General features: G+C 38.4%; 1 protein-coding gene across 2 annotated transcripts in view; it reads right to left on the reverse strand.

Annotated features, from left to right (window-relative positions):
• Positions 1-23,279, reverse strand: part of EYA1 (EYA transcriptional coactivator and phosphatase 1) — a 161,579-nt gene that overhangs the window by 55,125 nt on the left and 83,175 nt on the right. For both annotated transcript variants that reach the window (XM_032183170.1, XM_032183171.1), the window contains 5 exons: positions 13,455-13,535; positions 11,454-11,523; positions 10,918-11,063; positions 6,627-6,764; positions 17-99 (listed from right to left, as the gene is read on the reverse strand). In XM_032183170.1, coding sequence (XP_032039061.1) covers positions 17-99; positions 6,627-6,764; positions 10,918-11,063; positions 11,454-11,523; positions 13,455-13,535 — 518 coding nt within the window. The remainder of the gene's footprint in view (positions 1-16; positions 100-6,626; positions 6,765-10,917; positions 11,064-11,453; positions 11,524-13,454; positions 13,536-23,279) is intronic.

Here is a 23,279-nt window from a genome sequence, read left to right on the forward strand (position 1 = left end):
ATATGTACAAATTTACCTGCTGTGAACTATTAAATCCAGTAGAATTTGTGAGTGAATTATTTCCCGCATATATTCCTGATGATGTTGTAAAACTGCTGCCTGAAATGAAAAATTATGTGAATTACTAAAACACAGTATCAGAGAATAACTTCCATCATGCGATTATATCATAAGGATATGGCATATTGGTAATATTTCCCATATGCTGAATGATCTGGTTGTCATCAGCTCTGCAATATGTTAATACAGGGAAAGTGATAATTCATTGTTCCTATGCCCCATGTTTCATTACTGAAAAACAAAACAAAACAAAACAAACAAACAAACAAACAAAAAAAACACCCTGCTTTGACAGAAACTTAAAAGTTAGACAGGAATCTGCAGACACCTAGGATCAGATAGCAATCAGGGTTTCTTCCCTTTCATTTTTTTGTCAAACAGTAACTTTGAGCCTTGTCCTGAGAGATGATATCTCCCCTCACTGAACCCATGGGCTCCGTTTCTCCTGCTGCCTTCAAGCATTGTCCTCTTATCTTCGACCTCTTATCCCTGAACCTCAGTGCCTCAACAAAACAATAATAATAATAAAAAAAAGCCATAACACTCTTTTCAAAAATGCTTAGCCTTCCTGTGAAGCCATTAGGATTCACTAATCGATCATAGACAGCCTTGGGCCGTAAAACTACTTTTTTGATAGAGTCTATCAGGCATGACACAAGGGAAAAAAGTACCTCTCTTAGAAGAGAGACTGAAGATTGAATTTAGCCCAGAGACTGAATTACTGCCTTCACCTCCCTCTCCTCTCACATCCCCCTCATGAGCCACCAAAAATAGACAGATGGGTCTCTTGTTTAATATCTAACCTGAGAAGCCGTTCCACTAAAAGGGCAGCAACCCCCTTTCAGCTGTTTTGCCCTTGCTGGTTATAACCCAGGATTGACACAGCCACCAGCTGAGACATATGGATACACAGGGTGAAGCTCTGTAAGCCACCAGAAAGTCTGTAATGAGGCAACCTATTGAACTCATACAGCAGGAGAGCACCAGTGAGCAAGGAACTCGCATCAAAGCACACGAGCTGTTTGCAGCCTCCCTTGCCACTGAAACCTGCTTAGCACTGAGATCTTGGAAGAAAAAGATGCAGATGAGCAAAAGAGGCAAGGAAGGATGAAAGCCAACAGGGGGCCAGGTGATACAGATTCACCAATATTCTGGTGTGCCCAACACAACTCAACAACCACATCTTACACAACTCATTGGGAAAAGTGACAGTTCTTGCAAATCCAAACAGCAAGTAATGCAGGCAGGACTGCATGCTTAGCACAGCCCTTATAGGGCATTTGTGAGCTATATAAGTTTTTTAAACAAACCAAAAAAAAAAAAAAATTCCTAGCTATAACATGTCAGAAGGAAAAATATTTAAATGCTTCAATTGCAAAAGTTACTAAAAAAGCACACCACTTAAGCCTCAGAGTAAGAGATGTGAAGTATGTCCGACAGCAGTAGGAGTGAAAAAATGAAGTTTAAACTTAATGTGTGATAATGACTGTAAACATTTTTCTTGTATTTGCTATTAGCACTAAAGCTCTGTGGTTGTTGATAGATGCTACTAATCCTGTGAACTAAAATCAGATTACTTCAGCAGAAGAGTTGACATCCAAGTTTAGCAGATAGTACAGATAAACAGTACTAATGAGAAAAACATGTTTTAAATTTAATTTAAAATTGGAAAACAGATGTTATTTTTTATTATAACAAAACCCAGAGCCAAAATACAGCTGAAAAATATTTTAAATTGCAAAACTTTGAAATGCTATTTTATTTCTAAGAGTGCTTTGGATGGAAGAATGTAAGTTACTGTGTCTTTTTTATTTCTGCAGTTATTTCTGAGTGATGCAGTAATACACTCAAACACCAGTTTTATAGGTGCGTGGTTTGAACCATTCTGAAAAGATATGAAATGCCTCTCACAGTCATAAGGAAGAAAAAACACAACTACAACCCACAAAACTTTTCTTGAATGAATACATTATCTTTCCACAGAACGTTTGGCAAATAATTTGCAGGAGCAAATGAGAAAAGTAATTACATGGCAGCCAGCATCTCTGCCCTCAGACAAAGACACACACATACTAACACACAGATCTCTCCCTTTCATCTTATGGTCAGTTCTGGCTCCTATGGAGGAGGGGTGGGGGTCTCCTAGACCGTAACAAACACGAAGCAGGTTTTTCAGAAACGGCTCTGTGGGCCACCCAGAACTACTGGCCTAAAGTTGCTTTTAAAATATTTTTTAAAAAAAAGGTTTTGCCATTTGTTTTTTGAATAACCAGATGCAGTGTGGCATAGAGCTGCTGTCTCTGCATTAGCTGAACAAACACAAAAATAAGAACCACAAAACGCACAAGATTTACTGTGGCAAGTTGGCCAACTATGCAGCTTTAAAATGTGATAAAAGCTGTCAACTTCAGGTCAAAGGTCTATTTGGCAAAGAGCAAGAGCCCACATGAAAGCTGGGAAGCCCAGCCAGCATCGGAAGGCTGCCGGGCCCTGCTGGGCCCAGCGCAGCAGCTCTCGGAGCAGGCCTTGCCCCCGCGCTGCCACCATGGGCAGGATGCAGTCCTCCCCTGTGTATTTTCCACAGAAGCCCATTTGCTTTCCTAGCTCAGTCTCCTTGCCATGGGCTACGTCTATCATCAGGGCACAATATATGTGGCAGAAGTTTAGTGCAGCTCTCTTGGGAAAGCTGAGGACGGCCAGATGGGCTATTTAAGCTCAAGGTTTCTTCCATTTGCTTACAGTGTTTAAAAATCTTTGGCAAACTCCCCCTTGTTGTCCTAGTAACTGCTTAGCCATTTAGCACAATATTTTTATACTGTATAATAATAACTGGTTACCTTAACATTTAGTTTTTAAGGATGAATTCCCAAGCCAGTTGGTTAGTATATTCTGAAACATCACAGTCATTGTAACTAAAACAATTTTGGTGTTCATCACAGGTTTAGCACCCTTCCAGCAGTAGGCTACCCCAGTGCACAGTAAAAGTTACGTTTTTATCACAGCAAAGGGGATACTCAAGAAGACAGTTGCAAATGGAGCCCTCTCCTTGGCCTTTTCCCCCAGTGCTTCCCCACTTCATTTATCCTTACTGAGCAATCCTTGTAACCATGCCAATATAGGAACAGCAGCCCATTCCCACAGTCATTAGTCATGTAAGTGGTCTTTCAACATCTATGAAGCAACTTATATGAAAAAAAGCTTAGGGAACAAACTCATTAAAGCAAGGGCAGGAGCAGAGAGAGGCAAGCAAAACTGTGTAGGTGCTCTTCCCATCCTCTCCTCTCCTCACCCCCCATTACAGGGATAATAAATTCCCAACAAACAAAAATCCAATTACCAGAATAACTTCAGCAAGGAGTTGTACACAGTGATTTTCCTCATCATTTTCAGAAGTTGGCAGCCTCTCCCTCTGCTATTGTTCAGTGACTAATCATGCTGTAATTTTAGCAGGGTCAGGAAACGCACTGGGTTTAATTGACTGCACACGCACCGCGATGCCGTGTTGTGGTGTTTCAGAGAGACATTCACCTCAGGGAGAAGAGCTAGAATACCTCCAAGGCTTTTCAATACAAGGTAACCCGAATCAGGGAATATAAACAGAGCAATTGCTAGGCCTCTAGGAAATCCCATTTGCTGTAGACAAGGGTGCCAACAGGGCCCCAAGTGCACTGGCATGTAGCACTTGTTTATGAAGAAGGTTGTGGGATCCATTATCTTCATTTAGCAGCTCAGCAGCCACACGCAGGAGATGAAGAACGGCTATGGCAGACTATGACAAGGCTGAGGCTGCTGCCTGCCCGTACACTGCTTGAGGGAAAGGGAGAATAAACTCATTTCACTCTCGGGAGGTTTCTGCACAAACAACCAAACAGCAGTAGCACTACCCCAGTCTTCTGTCAAGAGAATCAATCGTATCCCTAAATAATAGTCAAAACTATGAATGGTTTCTTCTTCCAAAATTAAACCAGGAAAGGGAAACAAAAGCTCCTGTTTACTTTTAACGTCTGGTCAATCAAAAGGAAGAATTAAGTCATTTGAAATACAAAAGTCAGACTAATGAAACCATTAAAAATATAAAACCATTAAAAGCATATATTCAAATATATAGTATAAATATTATACTGTCAACATTTAGCAGCAAGAAAAACCTGGTTAGCAATGAGATTGTTTTCTTCCTTAGCTTGTAATAACTCTACCAATATTTCATTGGAAACATTCTCCTTATTTCCATTCTTACGCTCTGCAAGGTTTCTGCAGGAGACTAGTTTTTTCCTGTCCATACACTGTGGTTACCGTTCATGAGCATGACAGAACTGATACATGCACCACAAGGACTCCAGGCTCTCCCACTGCTACCTGTGTATCTTCTGCCCAAATCAAACACCTGGCTATCTGTTGCCTCCTACGTGCAGTTCTCAGCCCAAGAACAGCCTGGCTGGAGAAGGACCCAGACTCAGACCACCTCCTCCCTCAACCCTGGGAACAATACTATCACAAAATCAATGCCTGTGTCCCTCCTCCCTTTAGAGCTTCAAAAAGAAGGTCATCTTTAATACATTTCTTTTGCAGAATATTTTTAGATCCTGGCGTTTCAATCTGTATAACTGAAATGCTTTCCAAGATCTTACTGTTCAGTCTCTTGACAACTGCCACCCTTTCATGGCCTTGATAATTATGTTCTTAAACACATCTTGCATGCTGCATAAAGCAAAGCAACACCTATGACAGATCTCTTAACTAGTCAATTGACCAAATCCTAGCTTTGCTTTACTAGTGCCAGAATTCACTGCTTACTCTTAAGATTTTCCAACAAGCACTCCCTCACATTATTCTATGCTGCTCCCCCTTTCCTTCCTCCAGCAAATGAGCTTCCCATAGACATCTGCAAAACCACTTCATTATCCTCCCTAAAATCCCTTTTTATTGACATCCCTCTGCTCTGTATCTTACAAAATAAACCTTTAGAGTTGTTAGATAACCAATATGTGGTGACGACTATTTATTTTGCCTAAGCAGTGTCAGCTTTATTGTTACATTATGCCCTGCTAGCCTGAGTGTTTTACATTAGCCTCTGACTTATATGGGGACTATTTTTTCATTTTTCTATATAAGGTTAGCATAACAGGATCCCAATACATAACTGTGGCAGGAAGGCACTACTGCAACAAATATTATAGGGAACACAGACATGATTATTCAATATCTGTATTGCCATGAATTATCAGTTCCTTAAAAGCTCGAATGTCTATCCAGGAGTTCCCCATAGCTGCTGTCAAGTACCTTGAGGTCTCTTACAGACTGGTGTTTTGTTTTGTTTTAAAATGCTGTGGCTATCTGCAGGAAGCAAAACTAGTGAACTAGTTATGGATATATTTACTCAAATGAGTAGAAGTTCACCCCTAATTGATGTGTAGAGAAAAGTTAGCATGCTGGTCTTACTCCACCTTCCTTTTCCTTGACAGAGCACACTACAAGTAAGAAATACTTCAGATGTCAGATGGTCACTTCTGCCCCACTGAGCTACTCGATACACAGTTCAAAAGAGGACTTAAAAACAAAAACAAAACAAATCAAAACAAAACACTCTCTTGTATCCAAGCAAAGGACTAGATCAGTATACCCTTAAAACCATGGTACAAAAGCAAAACCTCATTCACTTTGCCTTTGAATGCACGTCTACGTCAAGTCATTTCAGAGAGTGCTAATATGACAGCAGGCAGTTTGAATGGTGCACAACAATAGAGTTGCTGGACTTAAAAAACATGGTCCAACTCTGTGAGTGCTCTACAAATTGCTTATTTCAGCAATGCTAAAATCTGCAATGCAGCTAATTTCAACCATCAAATTTAGGGGAGAAAACTTCCAAAAATAACTACTAGTATTTAAAAAACGCATGGTGAAAATTCAGAACCAGGCACACCCAGGGGCTTCCCAGTACAGAAGGGGGAAAATGAATCAGAGGAACAGGTTGGAGAGATATTAAGTAGACTAAACAGGCAAGTAGAGCTACAAAATATAATTGATAATAATAGCTCACACATACAAAGACTTACAGCTTTTAAATAGACTTCAAAGAAACAGACTTCAATCATTACTTAGCTACCTCCACAGCTGCAGTAGGTATTTTTATCTTCTTTTCCCTCCCTGAATACACTCAGGTGTCAAATTATATTTGGCACTTCCTAAATTCATAATCCTGACACGTTTTCCAGGACTCACTTCGTCACATTCACTATTTCTTTAACTATTGCTATTTGGAGATAACATTTTTACTGTAGTAACACTACAACACTTCACTATGTAAGAATTAATGAAGTCACTAAGTGAGGGATCTTCCAAACTGCTGAGAGCTGGCCCATTGCTGCTCTCAGCAAAGGCAATCATCATTTCAGCTCCAACTGAAATAACATCAGAGGTAAGTGCTCAAGCAAACTTTCATTTTTATCCCAGGAATGTAAAGAAACAAGGGGAAAAAAAAAAAAAAAAAGAAAAAAGAAAAAAAAAAAGGAAAAACAAAATGCAGCATTAACTCTATCTAATTAATGGTAACATCTATATATACAGACCTTGCATCTGGTAGCTATAGGGAGCCTGTCCAGGTTGAGGTGTGCTAAAGCTGGCACCGTAGCTTAGAAATCCTGTCTGTCCAGGTGACTGTGACTGTGCCAATCCACCTTCTGTCTTGATGCCTGCCCACAATGCACCTAAATCAGTTAGTGACAGCAAATCTATTTGTTCATATTCAAACAGGGATGGAAAATAAAATTGCTTAATTAGTAGCACTTTTAACACATACTATTGCATGCATGAGAAAAAGAATACCGAGTATGCACAAATGAATGGGATAAGGGCAGTCTAAAAGAACACATAAAACTGAAGTTCACCAGGGAGAGGTTAAATTCAAAACTGTGTTTCCAATAACTGCAAAAGAAATTTATACATGAACAGGAAGTTGCATTATTCCTTTTTTCCTTTCCTGCCAGAGGCTAACTTTTCCATATATTCATGACATTTCACAGAGGTAGATTAGCAACTTTATATGATTTTAATGAAGCATAGCATAGCCAAGCTCTCCTACCATCCACCCTTTAATGACATAACTGAGATTTACATTGTATAATATTTCTACAAGAAAACTACATGGCTCCAAGTGCGATGGCATTCTAAGGAATTAAGCACCTCTTTAAAAGAGGATAGAGAGCTAGCAGCATAAAGTACAACGTGGATTTTCAAAGCTAATTAAACGCTACAAAATGCATTTAGTCTTTTAACAAATAAACACCTAATAGACAGGAAATATTGCTGAACCAATCTCCCAAACCAGGAAAAACACAGCAGAGAGTCATTAATCTGTACTGACAAGGAAGTCCATTACATTACCTTCTCATTTCCAAATTTATTAATAAAAGAATGAGAAGTCCAATTAAATGAATGACTTACCTCCCTACTTTAGTGATTCTTACACCAATTTGTAAGGCAATAAACAAGGAAATATCAGCAAATGAAATACTTAGGAAATGCACACAATTCAGCTTCTGTCTCTTAGTTTTAATTATAAGGTTGTCCCAACATGAACTAACATTTAAAAATAATTATAGCCAAAGCAATGGAAAAGTAATACAATACTCTTACATTTCTCTATGGCATTCATTGATACCTCATTGTTCAAAAGCCACAGTTATTTGAACTGAATTAACTAAGTGTGAATTAGTAACATTTCTTTGAAAATGTCTGTTAATCTAAGCCCATTGCCTGGTTGGAACTAACTTTTTTTTTTTTTTTTCCTTTTAAATAATATTCAATGATGTTTGAAGGTATGAGAGGACTGAGAAGCTACCGTGTTTTCAAAACTTCAGTATAACTTCAGTATCTCCCTACATACAAATGGTGGGATATTTTCTCAATTTTTATTTTCTTTAATTAGTCATTGAAATCATTATTTTTTAGCTGGTGTCATTAATTATCCCTAATTCCATCTGCCACACTCACTAGCTGCCAGTCTAACCCTGTTTGCTTGTTTTCCCCTGATGCTTGCTTCTTCTGTTTCACATTACAAATAAACAATCACAATGATGAATCTGACACCTCGTTTCAATGGGAAATTCCTGCTATGGATGCTTTGGTATCAACGATCTCTATGCTTAAGGACTTCTGGAATGCTGATTAAATATTGTGTAGAGAAAGTTTAACTAACTCAAGCATTATATATCTATACTTCCTACTCTAGCAGCCTGATTCAACTCCCAATCTCAGATGAAGCAGTATCAAAGTCAGTGGCTGAAGGATGACACTTGAGCGAAGACAAGTTGGCACTGAAGTGTCCTTTTGCAAACCTCCACACTGTGAAGAGCCTTTCATCTTCTGGGACCTACTCTTCCCACCTGCTCTCATCCATAAGGAGCACTCACTAAACCTGGTGCTCCTTTCTCCTCCCAAGTTTGATATATGCAAGAGAGTGTGAAGGGACAGTGAGGAAACAGAAGGAACTTTGGGTAAGCGAATTGTTTGCTAGATGCTGGTACCAGGGCAGGCAGAAGGAGGGAACTTCAGGAAATTCTCCAGCCTCCTCAGTGGCTTTGCAGATGAACCAGAGCCAGGAACGGCAGGAGGCAGCTGACACTGGCATTCCCCTCCACCCCCCTTCCTGCTGTCTGGGCTGCACCACAGTGGAGGTGTGGGAGTGCAAAAATGCCCAGATAGAGGTGCATTCAAGGCAGCACCTTCACAAATTCTGCACTAAAGAGAAAAGTTGAGGGGAATTGGTATGTGTATTTATGCACATTTTTTATTTTTATTTTTTCCCCGGTAACAAAACCAAAGAATTCTCCCCTCTACAACCCCCATTTTTTTTCATACGTCATAAGTCTCCTCTCTTTATACCTGTTGCAAACTCTCTGCCTGAAAGAGAGAAAGGCAAAGTATATGATACATGAGATCTATGCTGCAGAGCCAAGAGAATTTGGGTTCTAAACAAGGTTTCAGTTGCAAATCAGCCTGTTGCAAATCAGCATCCCTGGGGTCCCCATGTAATTTATTTTGGGAACTAGGATTATATGATGAACCTTAAATATGCAAAGCTATGGTCTTAGCTCCCAAAACTTTGTGCAAGTTATTTGCTTTCAAATATTACTGCTAGGTGATAAAGTACATCAACAAAAAGCAGCTTTACCCCAATCAGGGGGCGCTGGCTGAAAGAATAACATAAAACATTGAGAACAAAACACTCTTCTTGCAACGTAAAACGTTAAGGCAAAAAATAAATATCTGATGTCCTAGGTGCAGGGGATGGAGTGGGAAAACAAAACAAAAGAGCAGGCAGGCACGTTAACCCCTAGCAAGCAGCTGCCAAGAAAAGCAACTCTCAATTATAGCTCCGACAACAGCGAGACAGCTCAACTCAAGTCGTGAAATCAGGGTCTTGCTGAAGTTGGTAAGAGTTTTATAGTTGACTTTAGTAGGGTCAAGATTTCTTCCAGAGGAATGGTGCAAAAACAAAAAAATCAGTGTTTGGGCTGCCCACACCACCACAGACAGACAAGCAGTATGAAGTGTCACAGGAGAAATGGAAAAATATGTCAACAAAAGAGCAGTGGGAAAAGGGGTCATCTGTTATCACACCACGTGATCCAGCTGGAAATGGCAGACAAGCTCGCAAGCTTGCATCAGGAACATAATTTTTTCTTTTTTTTTTTTTTTTTTCTTCTTTACAAGGGGAAGATTCCCCATCTCCTTAAAGACTTTTAAAGACTCTTTTAAAGACTTAAAAACACTTATATATATATATATATATTGTTTGTGTAAGTTTAAAATATGTGTAACTGAAACAGAAACATCCAGCTCATGTTTATAAACATTTTTGGCAGTATGTAATCAAGACTGTAGCCACAGGAAGAAAATTTCCTTGGATCATAATCATTAACTTTTTTTTTTTTTTTTTTTTTTTTTTAAGGGAAATAATAATACATTTACTCCTATTGTCTACAGCAATCTTCTGGGGGATTTACTTGAGATCCTGTGGGTTTCAGCTTGCAGATTTCATGACGAAAGATTCACCAGCATTGCACTTAAAAGTTTTAATTATTTTAAGGGACACTATTTATACTATGAGTTCTCTTTTCTTGGTATGAAAACCTGTATTACTTGAATATATGTTACAGAACATACTAAAAACATGCTAAAAGCATGTAGAACATACATTTTCAATATATTGCCCTAGAGAAACATAAAACCTATTTTCTAATAATGTATCTTTGCTGCTGGACTGCTGTGTGCACTACCAGCAGACAGTCTGGCAACAAAATGGTCTCACCCACAACAGATTGTTTTTAAATTTTCATCTATGTGGAGTTCTGAAACACCAAAAGAGAGTTTTCCAGTGAGGGTCTTTTTGAATTAATCCTTTACCTGATGGAAATCACTGTAGCTTCACTGACACACTCAGGTTCCAGTAATGTGTATCAGCCTTTATTTGCCAACTTCCCCTATTACGTTGCTGGAAAGCACAACTCCTCGGCAAGTTACCAGGAGCTGTGCCTGTTTAATGGAAGTCCCTAGATCTCTTTCCCTGTTTCAGTGCTTCAGTGGTTTTTTTTGTTTTGTTTTTTGTTTTTTTTAAATCACCACTAAAAGCCTAATGAATCTTACTCCTTCATCCCAGAACAAAGACATCCTCTTGAATAGCTTCTTAGCTCTTTAATACATAAATTAAACTGCACTCATTCCAATAGGGAAATAACCACTCTTCCACGAGAAATGCTCAAGAGCTGTCCCACTAAGCACTGACACAAGGTCATGTAATCTTGTTCAAAAAAGAATCATTTGCCTTGAGAATTAAAACATAGGGATGTGGTTTCTTACCATACGAAGGGATTCCATAGGGCTGTCCAGGCTGCGGGTAGGTGGCATAAGCTGTAGCTTGTTGCATCCCTGTTGTAAACTGTGTCTGCCCATATGCAGCCATCGTTTGTGAAGACGGGGTAGGAAGAATATGTGGGTATGGTCTGCTATTGATTACAAATGACAGAAAATAGGACAGACACTGCATTAGACAGACAAGTGTGGATTTATTTTTAGCCTTATTATAAGTCTATTACTTCATTAACAAATAATCATAGATGTGCTAGACAACAGAAATTGTAAGATAGAGACAAAAAAAATAATAAATTAATAATAAAAGAATAAGTAAAATAATAACTTTTCAAATATTTTTCAAATACATTCTTAGCATTAAATATATATATATATATATATATTTTTTTTTTTCCTTGAAGCTGCTGTGGTTTAAATTATGACTTAACAGATGGACCCAATTATTATTTTAAATGAGGTTAAAATCTGCCTATTTCAGTTATTATTATTACTATTAGTAGTATTATTTTTAAAAGATATCATACTTGGAAGGGTAAATCTGTGGTGGGGAGAACTGGTGTGTTTGTCTTGGGCTGAAACCACTGCTTCCAATTGCTGCACCAAGGAGAAAAGAAAGCACACAGAAGTGTAAATATACACACCTAAGATAAATATTATTTTTCCTAATAGAATTTCAGAATATTAACAAGATTTTAATTAAATTCAAATATCATTGGTGCTTTAGGTAGAAAATAATATTTTATTAGCAACTATACATGAATGCTTAACATTAAAATCTTGATTACAGCTTTCAAGTACTAAATTGCCCTTTTGTACAACTCCTGAGCAATAGTTTATTCTTTGCTTGCACACAGACAACATTTTTAATACAAACATTCTATATCCTATTGGAAACATTTTTCTTCATATTTTTAAAGGATTATTGCTATCTCAAGTGCAACATTTTATTAACTTTTAGAATTTTTAAGACCTACATTTTATGAAGGAGCTTTATACATTCCTGTATTGAAAACACATGGTCAGCTTCAGAACACGTGCCTTTTAAAAATAATTCCATAATGCGTAAGGATGTGTTACCATATTACACCTCCTTCTCTTTTGCCCCGTGTTACCTGCTTTCTAAAATGCTCTCACACCTTTAAAACACCCAGTATTCCATAAAGATGTCATGATCAATGTGCAAATTTACTTAGGGAAACACTTAAACCTAACTGAGCTTCTCCTCCCGCAACTTAAGGGTTCCCCAGACCAATCACTGCTAATACAGACATTTTTGCAAACATGAATTTATTTCAGTATTTTTGGGTGCTGCCGAGGTTGTCTTGGATGCACCCATGTGCTCTGCTCTTGGCGTTCTTTGCAGGAGCGCCATGCAGATAGTGCCTCCCTCTCTGGTTACCATTTGGGTGCCATCTCTTCTCTACGTCCCAAGGTCAATTTTGAAGCCTTTGCCAGGAAGAGGTCAGCTGCAGGTTATGAGACTACTGTAAAAACAGACAGCCAGAGAAACAACAGACCCTATTGCTAAGTACTTGGAAATAAACAAGGCATGGATAATTACCCTTTGCCAGCTACCCCTTTCTTGGCCAACTACAGGGAAAATCCATCATCTTTACACTCTCAGAGTGCTTGTGAAGTGTGGAGCAAGGCAGTTAATTGCTTTCTGTTGCTTCCACACCTGATATTTTGCTTTTCTGTGGCCAGGGAGACTGCAGATATGTCAAATATTACAGTCCCACCTTAGTCAGATCACCACAGATAAACGTAGTTATGATTAAACATGCTACCTTTCCTAACTTCATAAATTTAACTTACTCTAGAAAACTTTTTTTTTGCCTTTAAACTTTGATACTTTCATACTCTGCAGCATGCACAGAAAATGGAGTCTGTCATGAGATCAGAAAAGGGTTGGCTACTTAGAGCCTAACTGGTTGTGAGATTACAGATTTTGCTACTTTGGCAATGAAACTCCATGATATATTACACTTTTTCATTTGATTTGTACCATAAAAATGATGTGCTAGAAATACCACAGTTAATCCACAGCTATGCAAAACTGTGCAAACATTTTAGGATTTTCTCACAGTATTTGTCTCCTGTGTGTTAACAGCTAAGATGTGTTTGGCTCCAAGAAAGACAAAAAGACTGACAAAAGACTACCTCACTAATAACAAATTTTAAAAAATGAGGAAGACCTCAATTACTCCTCAATTACAACACAAGGCACAGAGGCAGGTAATATTTACACAGAGAAAAAAACTAAAAAGAGTAAATCCTTTGGGCCAGAATACTCCCCAGTTCCCCAGTAAAGACACCAGTGGACATCAATAATCCCAATGCTCTAATGCTTGTTACTCAGGGAATGCTCCTGTTGCCTTACACTATCTGAGTAAGATGAACAGAAATAGGCATAAGCTGCAAAATGGACAAAACTTTTCAGCAGCTGTGCACAGGTTTAGACCACATGGGAAAAGAAAATAGTAAATGGAAAATTGCTGAGCTTAAAACCTTTGTTTAGTCCTTACCTGATCCTGAGAAATTGTCTAAAGACCCGTCTGTGGTAGTAGTAGTAGCAATCTCACTGCTGCTCATTGGTTCTGTTTTAACTATAGAAATATAAATAAAATATATTCTATATGCACCTAATATTCTTGCACACGCATGCACACACTCATTACAGTCACAAATTCAACAAAACAGAAATCTGCCAAAAATATTTTAAATCATGGTTATCAATATTTTGCATTTTGTGAATTTGTGTATACAAACAATGCAAAGTACTGGTAGCTATGATTTGCACATACATATAAAATGATCACAAGGGTTATTTCTGTCCCCAAGGAATAAGAGCCACTAAGTCCCCATGCAACTCTCTGCACCTGTCCTGTCTCCTCTAAATCCTGCAGACCCAACAATAAGGGTCCACATTTAGATCAGGTCACATAGTCATTTTACAGGCTTGAAAGACAACAATTTGAATAAGACAAAAAGGGAGATAATTTTTAAATGGGGTTCTCTGAGAAATGTTTTTTTTTTTTTTTTTCCTTCCATCCAAATAATTTTTCAGAGGAAAATTGAAAACTTCTAATAAAGTAAAAATTTCCTTAGGGTGGATTTTTCCAAATTAACATAACACTCAGCAACCCTGAATATGCAAAGGACACACAGTCCTCAGCCAGGTACTTCAAAGAATGCTTTTACATTTTATTTCCTTTGCACCCGTGAACCTACACATCTGTCAGAGAATAAGAAAAAAATAAGAGAGATTCTCTACTGGCTTATGCTACTTCATAATTAATTATAGATTAATGTCTTTCAACAAACCCTCAGGTAAATAAGCAATTTTCACTCTGTGCTGCTTCAGTGCCATCTCAGTAACAACATTCTGATCCACAGACCAAAGACAGGGCTGACCTGGTGCAGACACAGACAGGCACCATCCCCACTCCCAGGAAGCTATCAGATCAGCACCACAATCTCTCAAATCCATTTTTACATATCTAGCCTTTGGAGTTACAGCACACCAAGAGCAACTGAGGATGGTGTTTCACAAAACAACAGAGCTGATCTTACTATCAACATCTCACTGCTTTTGCTCCCGTTGACGCACAGTCACTGCTTCCCACGCACCAGAGCTGGTGTGTATCTGACCTTTCAGAGAGGCAGTTCAATAACACTGCAGAAAATGAATCCAAGAAAAGTGAGGTAAACTGTGCCCTGTTTGGCACATAAAGCCCTGTCTGTGTGCACATCTCTCTCTCTCAAAATTGCAGCCATCATTAGCAGATGCCCTTTTGGTGCCAGGTTTGCAAAGGCTGAGGGAAGTGGAACTCTCCTCTCTGACAAAGGACCTTTCCTTTACTTGCCAATACAAATTCTTATTTCTGCATGCCTGTTTCATGCACCTGATCTCAGCCAAGGGCTTTACATGCAATGATCAAAATGAGCTTCACACAAAACCCTGCTGTATCTACATTAGTAAGCAATGTAGCCCAGTAAGAAAAGTTTCATGGACTAAAACAGTTGGAGCAGAGGGGCCAGTATCCCTAAGTTAGGTGTGTTGTTTTTTTTTTTTTTTTTGGGGGGGGGATTGCTTTGTACTAGGTCTAGGCTTCATGATAGGTCAAGATATATACAGCAAGTTCTGTACAGTTTGTTATTTAGATATCAAGAACAGCATCTGCATTATCTCCTGCTTTTCCCTCTAAGTTTATCACAACTACATTTTACATCTAATACTTTCCCCACAGATTACTTCAGCTTTCCCAAAACTTTGCAAGTGTTCTTACTCTAATTTCCATAATGCAATTATGCATTTGGAAATAACAATAGAAGATGCTTTTCTCTATTGCTGATAGCTGTGGGGGAGGAAAAGAAAGGATTATGAGAGAGATCAACCTAACTTGGGCTACAGGATGGAAGACTTCAGTATCTGCTTTCTCCAAACTCTCTCCCTCTTCTCTGCTGGAGAAACAATTCTTCTATTCATTATAAAACAAAATATAATTATTTAGAGTAAGTTTGGCTCACTGCAAACTACCACTCCAAGAACTATTCTGAGACACATATTTAGCACCCTTTGTTCTAGATATTTTTTTTAGGATAATTTCTAAGTGGATGTAAATGCCTCTTTTGCCATTGGTTTAAAAACCTACATCATGTGCATTGTTTTCCACCTTTCTGGATCTCAGAAATACCAATTTTGGAAAAAAAAATCATCAAAATGGGATCTCTGACTCACAAGAGATACTTCAGTGTGAAGAAGATTGAAACTGAATACCATTTATTAAACATATTGCTTTTGAAGATACAGGAAAAAAAAAAAATGAAATTCTCTGCAGTGCCTTCTTCATGGTGGCATATTCTATCTTCTGACTGAGGTGCTATCAATATTTACATAACTGTTCCATGTGTCTCCTCTCCTGAATGTATGAAAAAGGAGATAACAAAACTGTACACATTGCTCCTGATCTGGATACCTATTTGTAGGGTCATAGTAAATAAGCACTATTTTTTTTTTTTACTTTTTTTTTTTTTTAAGAACAACCATGACCTTAACAGACCTTTGTGCTGGAGTTGGGAGTTTAATAAAGATGAATAACAACTTGAAAAAAAAAACAATTCTGCAAGCATTTTTTTCAAAATGCCAGTAAATAGCTGTGTATTTCTTTCTGTCTGAACAAAAAACCTTTTCAAGAGGTTGAAAGCTTTGCTATAGAAAGAAATACATGGAGAAAAAAACAGCCATGGTTTTACCAGTTAGAAATTTTTACTGCATGGATTCTCATTGCAAAAGAAGTTTGCTCATTTGCTGAAGACAAAATTTAATGTGCAATAGAATACAGTTTCCCCAAAATCACAGGGAAAGAGAGATGCAAAAGGATTTTACAAGTCTGCCACTCTGTCCTGGCAGCGCTTCAGTGATATGTGTCTGTCAGGAGGGACGAATGGAGCTGTCCAAGGAAGCACGGCTCTGGAAAGGGACAGGTCTGGACTTCAGCTGTCCCATGTTTTCCATGACCATAACATTTCTACGTATCCTATGCTTTTGCAGGATGACACTGTGGGTGGGAGGGGGGGAAGAGGGACAGTCAGCCAGAACATTGCCTCATTTACCTGGAACACTTAACAAGTTTTCCAGGAGTTTCCAACAATAAGCTCAATAATGGCAGAGACCACTGAGAAAGAATTGAGAAAGAAACAGAAGAGTTCCCTTCCCTGCTGCTCCATTATCAAAACAGAACTTTCCAGTGGTGCAGAATAATCAGACTTGCATTATAGAGACAGATTTTCATTTAGAAATATATCACTAAGATTTAATGCAAGTAGAATCACTCATCTAACAGATGATCAACAAGAAGTTCAAGGATAAATCTAATGTATTCCCAATCTGATTTAAAAAAGGAATCAATGGTTATTTGAATCACTGATATAGACTTGGTTTTACACCAAGAAGCTATGTCAATGGAGAGATATTTTCCCTCCTTCTTTTCCTTTTCTAGTCATTTATGAGATTCTAAAATCCAGATTTAAGAAGAAACCATTTAAGAAAACAACACAAATATATTTCTTAAAAATATATTGATTATCTAAAATACATGCAATCATGGCTTTACATATAAATCATGCTTTACTAAATTAGTCTTAGTTTGTTAACTGCTATGCTATATATCTTACACCAGAATAAAAATACTGTAAACATAGCTGAATTAATACTATGATGTTATATTCTTTGTATTATATGAATAAGTGGGCAAAATGAAATAGTTCCTGGCTGGCAGTTCTCAGTGCTCATGAGGTACAAATCTCATCGAAGTGAGTCTGTCAGTTTACTTACAGACATATATAAAAATGCAATATCTAGCTCTATTTGGTTTTCTCTCAAGGTGACATCTTCAAATAAAGTTAGTATCTAAACACTATGTTGATATGCATTTTCACTACAGTTACTGCCCTCCTATATCTTAAATACTTCATTTAGCCATTAATATTCATATATTATTTTGTTTGGTGCCATCCTCTTTCTGTACCCAATACAAGCATAAAGCTCAAAGATAATTATTAGTCACTAACAGCAGTACAAAAATTCTACCTTGAATTTGAAGCTGATAATATTTTCCGTTACTTTATTCAAAGTTTAAACTGTTTGTACTTAAGAATATAGTGATTATAAAGAGGTTACTAAAGACTACGGGTTACTTATAAAGAGTCTACTAAATTACACTTATACCTATCCAGGACATTATTCTCTGTTTGTCACAGGGTATCAAATCATCAGCTCCTGACCATGAAGCCTAATAAATACACTTTGCTGCTGCTTCTCAAACTGGGAAACTCTTCCTGAAACTCATTTGTCTGGAAATTACCAGAAGATAATTACTACAAGGTAATTTCCAGCCTAAATTTATGTTCAGTTTTCAAAGAAAGTCCCTGCTCAAAGAAGCACATTCTATTTCAAGCCCAGACTGTTTCCTGCTCTACTGTCTTCTGATGTCAGAAGTCTTGTGTGGTATTCTGGCTATGGCTAACACCCAGCTTTCACTGCATGAATGGCTCCCCAAGAGCCTTGTCTCCCTCTCTTTTGGTTGTGATTTGCAACCAAAATAAATTGAGTTTCATTGTACCTGCTCATCTAGCAGTAAAAATGCTGGATTTGTAAAGAAATGGCAGCACAATCATAGTACTAGAAAAAAAAAAAACAAAATCAAAACCATCTGGGTGGAAACAGGTCTTCGTCACAGGAGGATGGAATATGCTGAGTCAGAAGGTACCCACAAGGATCATCAAGTTCAACTCCTGGCTCCACACAGGACCACCCAAAAACCAGACCATATGTCTGAGAGTATTGTCCAAAGGTTTCCTGAACTCCAGCAGGCTCAATGCCATGACCACTACCCTGATGAGTTTGTTCCAGTGCCTGATCACCCTCTTGATGAAGAACCTTTTCCTGACACCCAGCCTGACCCTCCCCTGTCCCAGCTCCATGCTGTTCCCTGGGGTCCTGTTGCTGTCACCAGAGAGCAGAGCTCAGCGCCTGCCCCTTCGCCCCCCCTTGTGAGGAAACTCCCCTCAGCCTCCTCTGCTCTGGGCTGAGCAAACCCAGGGACCTCAGCAGCTCCTCATATGTCTTGCCCTCTAGACCCTTCACCATCTTCGTAGCCCTCCTTTTGATGTTTTCTAACAGTTTTATGTCCTTCTTATACTGTGGCACCCAAAATAGCACACAGTGCTTGAGGTGAGGCTGCACCAGTGCAGAGCAGAGCAGGACAATCCCTTCCCTCGACTGGCTAGCAATGACATGCTTGATGCACCCCAGGGAATGGTTGGCCCTTTTGGCTGCCTAGGCACACTTCTGGCTCATACTCAACTTGCCATTAACCAAAACTCATAGATCCCTTTCCATGAGGCTGCTCTCCAACCTCTTATTACCCACTCTATATGTGTATGCAGGATTACCTCATTCCAGGTGCAGAATCCAGCACTTGCTTTTGTTAACTTTCATATGGTGACAGTATTTGTAGCTGCTAATCAAGATTTAATCTGAGGAGCACACCCATGGGTTAACATGGTTCCATTCATTACAGTTAGGAGATAAGACTAGATCTAATATTCTTACCCCATGACACTCACATGTCAATTTATACCAAATGATTGTATCACCCATCCTTTCCAAACAGAGATGACATATACCCAGAAACAACCCTTTTAGAGTTATGGATTGTTTTATTTTTTATTTTTATTTTTCTCCTTCCTAAATTCTCCATTGGGAATCTGGCCATTGAAACTTCCCTACATGTGTGTAATATTATGTGCTGTGTGCATAAAATATCTGGACTCTTTAACCAAAGAAAGATGTAATGACCACACAACAATATAGTTGTGTGGTCATTACATCTTTCTTTGGTTAAAGAGTGCCTCCATAGGAGACAGAACATCAAGAGAAGTCAAGGCTGCTGTGTCATTTAGGTGTACAAGACATATGACTGAGACACAAAAGCAGAAGGCAAATGACAAAGTACATGGGGCCTTTCATAAGTAGGAAATAATATCCATAACATTTGGCCAGGGTCTGAACTCCAGGACTATCAGACTTAAAGCCAAATTCATCCAGACAAAGAAGGATAGCACCAGTCTGTGTTCCCCTCTACTCAGCAGTAGCAGGAAACTTCCTAGCTTGTCTAATCAAAGCAGGTGGCTCAGGAACCTCTCTCCAAGTTTCTGCACTCACTGGCCAGGGGCCAGATGATGGCTAACGCTGAAGTGTGACCAAGTTTCATGCTTATTTTTCCCCTATGATAAGCAAAACTCCTCAGAAGACTACAAGATACAAATGTAAGTGCTAAATCATCTTAAGTGTCACAAGTCCCTGAAGTTGTTAAGGCTTTTCAGATATCACCTTATTAAGATGTGATCTTAGTCTAGACTTAAATGCCTTAGTCCTGTTCCCTGGAATGCATACCAAAAGAATGGACTGGATTTCCTTTTCTTCTGCATTACTGCTCATATGTATGATATTTCTATCTTACACTGTGCAATTGTGGATGTGTTACAGTTTTTAGTGAAGCAGTGAACTTGATGGGTTCTTAACATCCTGCAGCTCTTGATATCCTGTGGCCTGTGCGGCCATTGTGCCAGCAGGGCTCTGGGACCCCTCAGGCACACTCAGAGGGTGTTCTCATACTACCGTGCTCCATCCACAGTTAGGAATGGCAGGTGTTGCAGATGTCTTTATGAGAAGCTTGTGTAAATAAATTATGTTAAAGATTCTCTCTCTCTCTCTTTTTTTTTTTTTTTTTTTTTCCTTCTTTTCGGGAGAGGGGGGAGTGGGGCAGGACTGAGGAGTGTGGGGCAGAATATTTTGCCCCTCAAAGGGATCTGGCAACCAGTCTTGTGACAGACTTTTCATTTAAAAAAAGTCCTTTATTTCAGGGAAATGTGATGGGGGAAAATGGTGAAACCTCCAAAACCAGACGCACATACATGATGAAAAAACAATAAATGCATGAATATTTATTTATGCTAGTCTCCTCCTCACTCAAGACCTTGCAATGGGAATTGCTGGCCTGAGCCAGCAAGTGAGTAGAAAGGTTTTTTCCCTGGCCAAAATGCTAGGAAAGTGGAATAATAGAGCATTATTCTACAAGTGCTCAGAAGAGACAGAAGGACTCTTGGTGAAGCTGGAGAACAAAAGCACAGATAAGACAAAGAGTCTGGAAGGAAGCCAATGTAATACAGCAGGGAAAAAAAAAAAAAAAGTAAAGAGCAGGGAGAAAAAGGTAGTCCAAGTTATCCCATTGCCTTCACATAAACAGAGTGATGTGTATCTCATTTTTATCCTCTGTAAGTGGCAGCAGGTTGAAGAATATTACCAGTTCCTACAGACATCCAGATTACTTTTACCAGTCTGGTTAGCCTAGGACTACTGCAGTCTTTCCTCCAGACACAGAACTATCTTCTTGTGATCTTCCAGTGCAAAGTAAAGAAGTTATCATCCATTGTTCATGATACTAACACTCTAGAAATGCAAATATTAGATTCACCCTTATAGGTCTATTACTTTATGGTGTCCAAATGTGGAGGTACCACTGCATCAATTACAATTTTCATACCATCAAGCTCTTTATAACAAACACATGTATAGAAATGTCAGCATATATGATTGGCAAAAACTCCATAAATGAGCAACAAAAAGATATCAAAAGCCAAGCACCTCCCAAAGGAGGAACATTTTGTCTGATTGTCATCACTAAAACTTTACACTCTACAGCATACAATAAATAACTATTACTTACTAAAAATTAAAAAGAAGAAATTCACTGCCAATGTGAAAGCTTGACTGCAATACTGAAAGACTATTTTGAGTGCTACAAAGTATCATTAAAATTACATTGAATATTCAACATATTGTTTACTTTCAGAAAGCTACGTCAGTGTGTTCCATAACAACTACCAGGACATACCCACTCTATTCTTTAATCTTTTACTACACCATAACTTCAGAAAATGGTGAAATAATTCTTCCGAATTCTATAATACAGAAACAAGCCAGCAAAAATACTACCCAGTGCTTCTGAAACCCTTAAGATGGATTTCTATTCATTAGACTTAAGACAACCTTTCTAATGGCCAGCCCTCTTCACACAGTGGGGAACTTTGAATGCCTTTGTGTGGGATCTGATTCTCATGTTGCAGCAGGTACTTAAGAGCAAGAGCCCTTTTTTTTTTTTCCAAAAGAATTTTGATGTCCAACTCTCTTTGAAATCTTCCTTCCTATGTATCTTTGAAAATCTGATCTTCAATTTGTTATCCATTTTCCCTTCCCACTTGATATGAAAATTCCTTCTCTTCATCCTTCTGAACACTAAGAAACAAGGGTAGATGCATCTCCATACTCTTAATGCAAATGATTGGTAGTTGCTTGGAATAAAGTCTCCTTCTCCCAATCTTCATTTATTCTTTTCCATTCCAGTTGAACAAAACATCTTCATGATATTTCTTCCTGTATGTAATCCATCAGAACTGATTTACATTCTTAAGATAAAAGTAAAGATCACTGTAGGTACAAAGTGAATATGACTGTCCACTGTGAAAAACAGCTTTTCAGCTGAAAATAGTTTTTTTTTTTTTTTTAAACATTACTCTCAGCCTTTCTCCTCTTAATACATTTCTACCCAAGTGGACACTTGGTAGTGTCCACAACTCCATTGTTGGAGTAGCCACTAGCTGTCTTATTAAAAAAAATAAAAAATAAAAAGTCAAGTTTTAGCTTCTGTTGTTATTGTTTCTTGGAGTCCTTTAGTATCAACCTACCACTGCAATTTGCTGACAAAGGAGATTTAGAGGTAAGACACAACTGTGAATGTTTTGAACCTTACTTCAATTCTCTACTCTATTACAGATTTTCTTAGGCAAGTCATACAAGACCAAAATTTTAATAGTGTTGAGCATCTGCTGTTGCCTACAACAGAGGGTATTTTGTGGAAAAACACTTAAAGAGATCATGGAAAACTCAAACAGTACATTACTTATATCATCAGACTCCATGGTGGCATGCCAGGACTGCTTTTGCTGAGCGTCGTTAGCCAAACATTTTAGTGTTACTCTCCTGTATTTGTTCCTGAGAAATTTCTGACTGATCAAGATCTGTAATTTCCCTGTTGCTTCCCCATTACTGGTTTGAAGACCATGCCGCCTGAACTGGCCCAGAGAAAAGGAGTTAACCACCAAGCAATGTAATTACTTATTCTTGGTTATGACTTTTCTACTCAAGATATTAAGGAGATTTATTTTCTCCTCACCATGCATGTATCCAGAGCTATGAAGACCATCTCATGGTTTGCAACAAACTTAAATGAACAGTGTTTGATTTACAGAAATCACTATGTCCTAAAAGAAACCCAATGAGGAATTGCTACCTGAAAAGCAAAGTTGCAAATCCACCTTGTTTAAAAATCTTTAGAGAGAAGGAACTACATAACAGTTACCTAAAAAAAAAATAAAAAAATCTTCAGCTGTGTTCCTTGGCCACCACTACCTGGTCAGTTCTACACCACAGCAATTTTGTTCTACCAAGAGGAAATTAAGCACACAAAGAGTTATTATATCAAAGCTGCACACAGAGATTCAAAGCTGCACACTCAGACTCAATCACACACGTAGATCCCCATTCAGTGCTTTGAAAACTTACCACTAAGTGTGAAGCTAAAAATATTAGCTAATGATAGCGAGCTATCTTCCAACCACATCCTCTTGTAGAACAACATCAATAAGAGACAAGTCTGAAAATGTGCCTTAAAGGAATTAATGTACATTTGTTTGAAACAGGGCCATTTCACTTTGGGACAGTTTTT

Source organism: Aythya fuligula, chromosome 2 (assembly GCF_009819795.1).
Source record: "Aythya fuligula isolate bAytFul2 chromosome 2, bAytFul2.pri, whole genome shotgun sequence".
NCBI lineage: Eukaryota > Metazoa > Chordata > Aves > Anseriformes > Anatidae > Aythya > Aythya fuligula.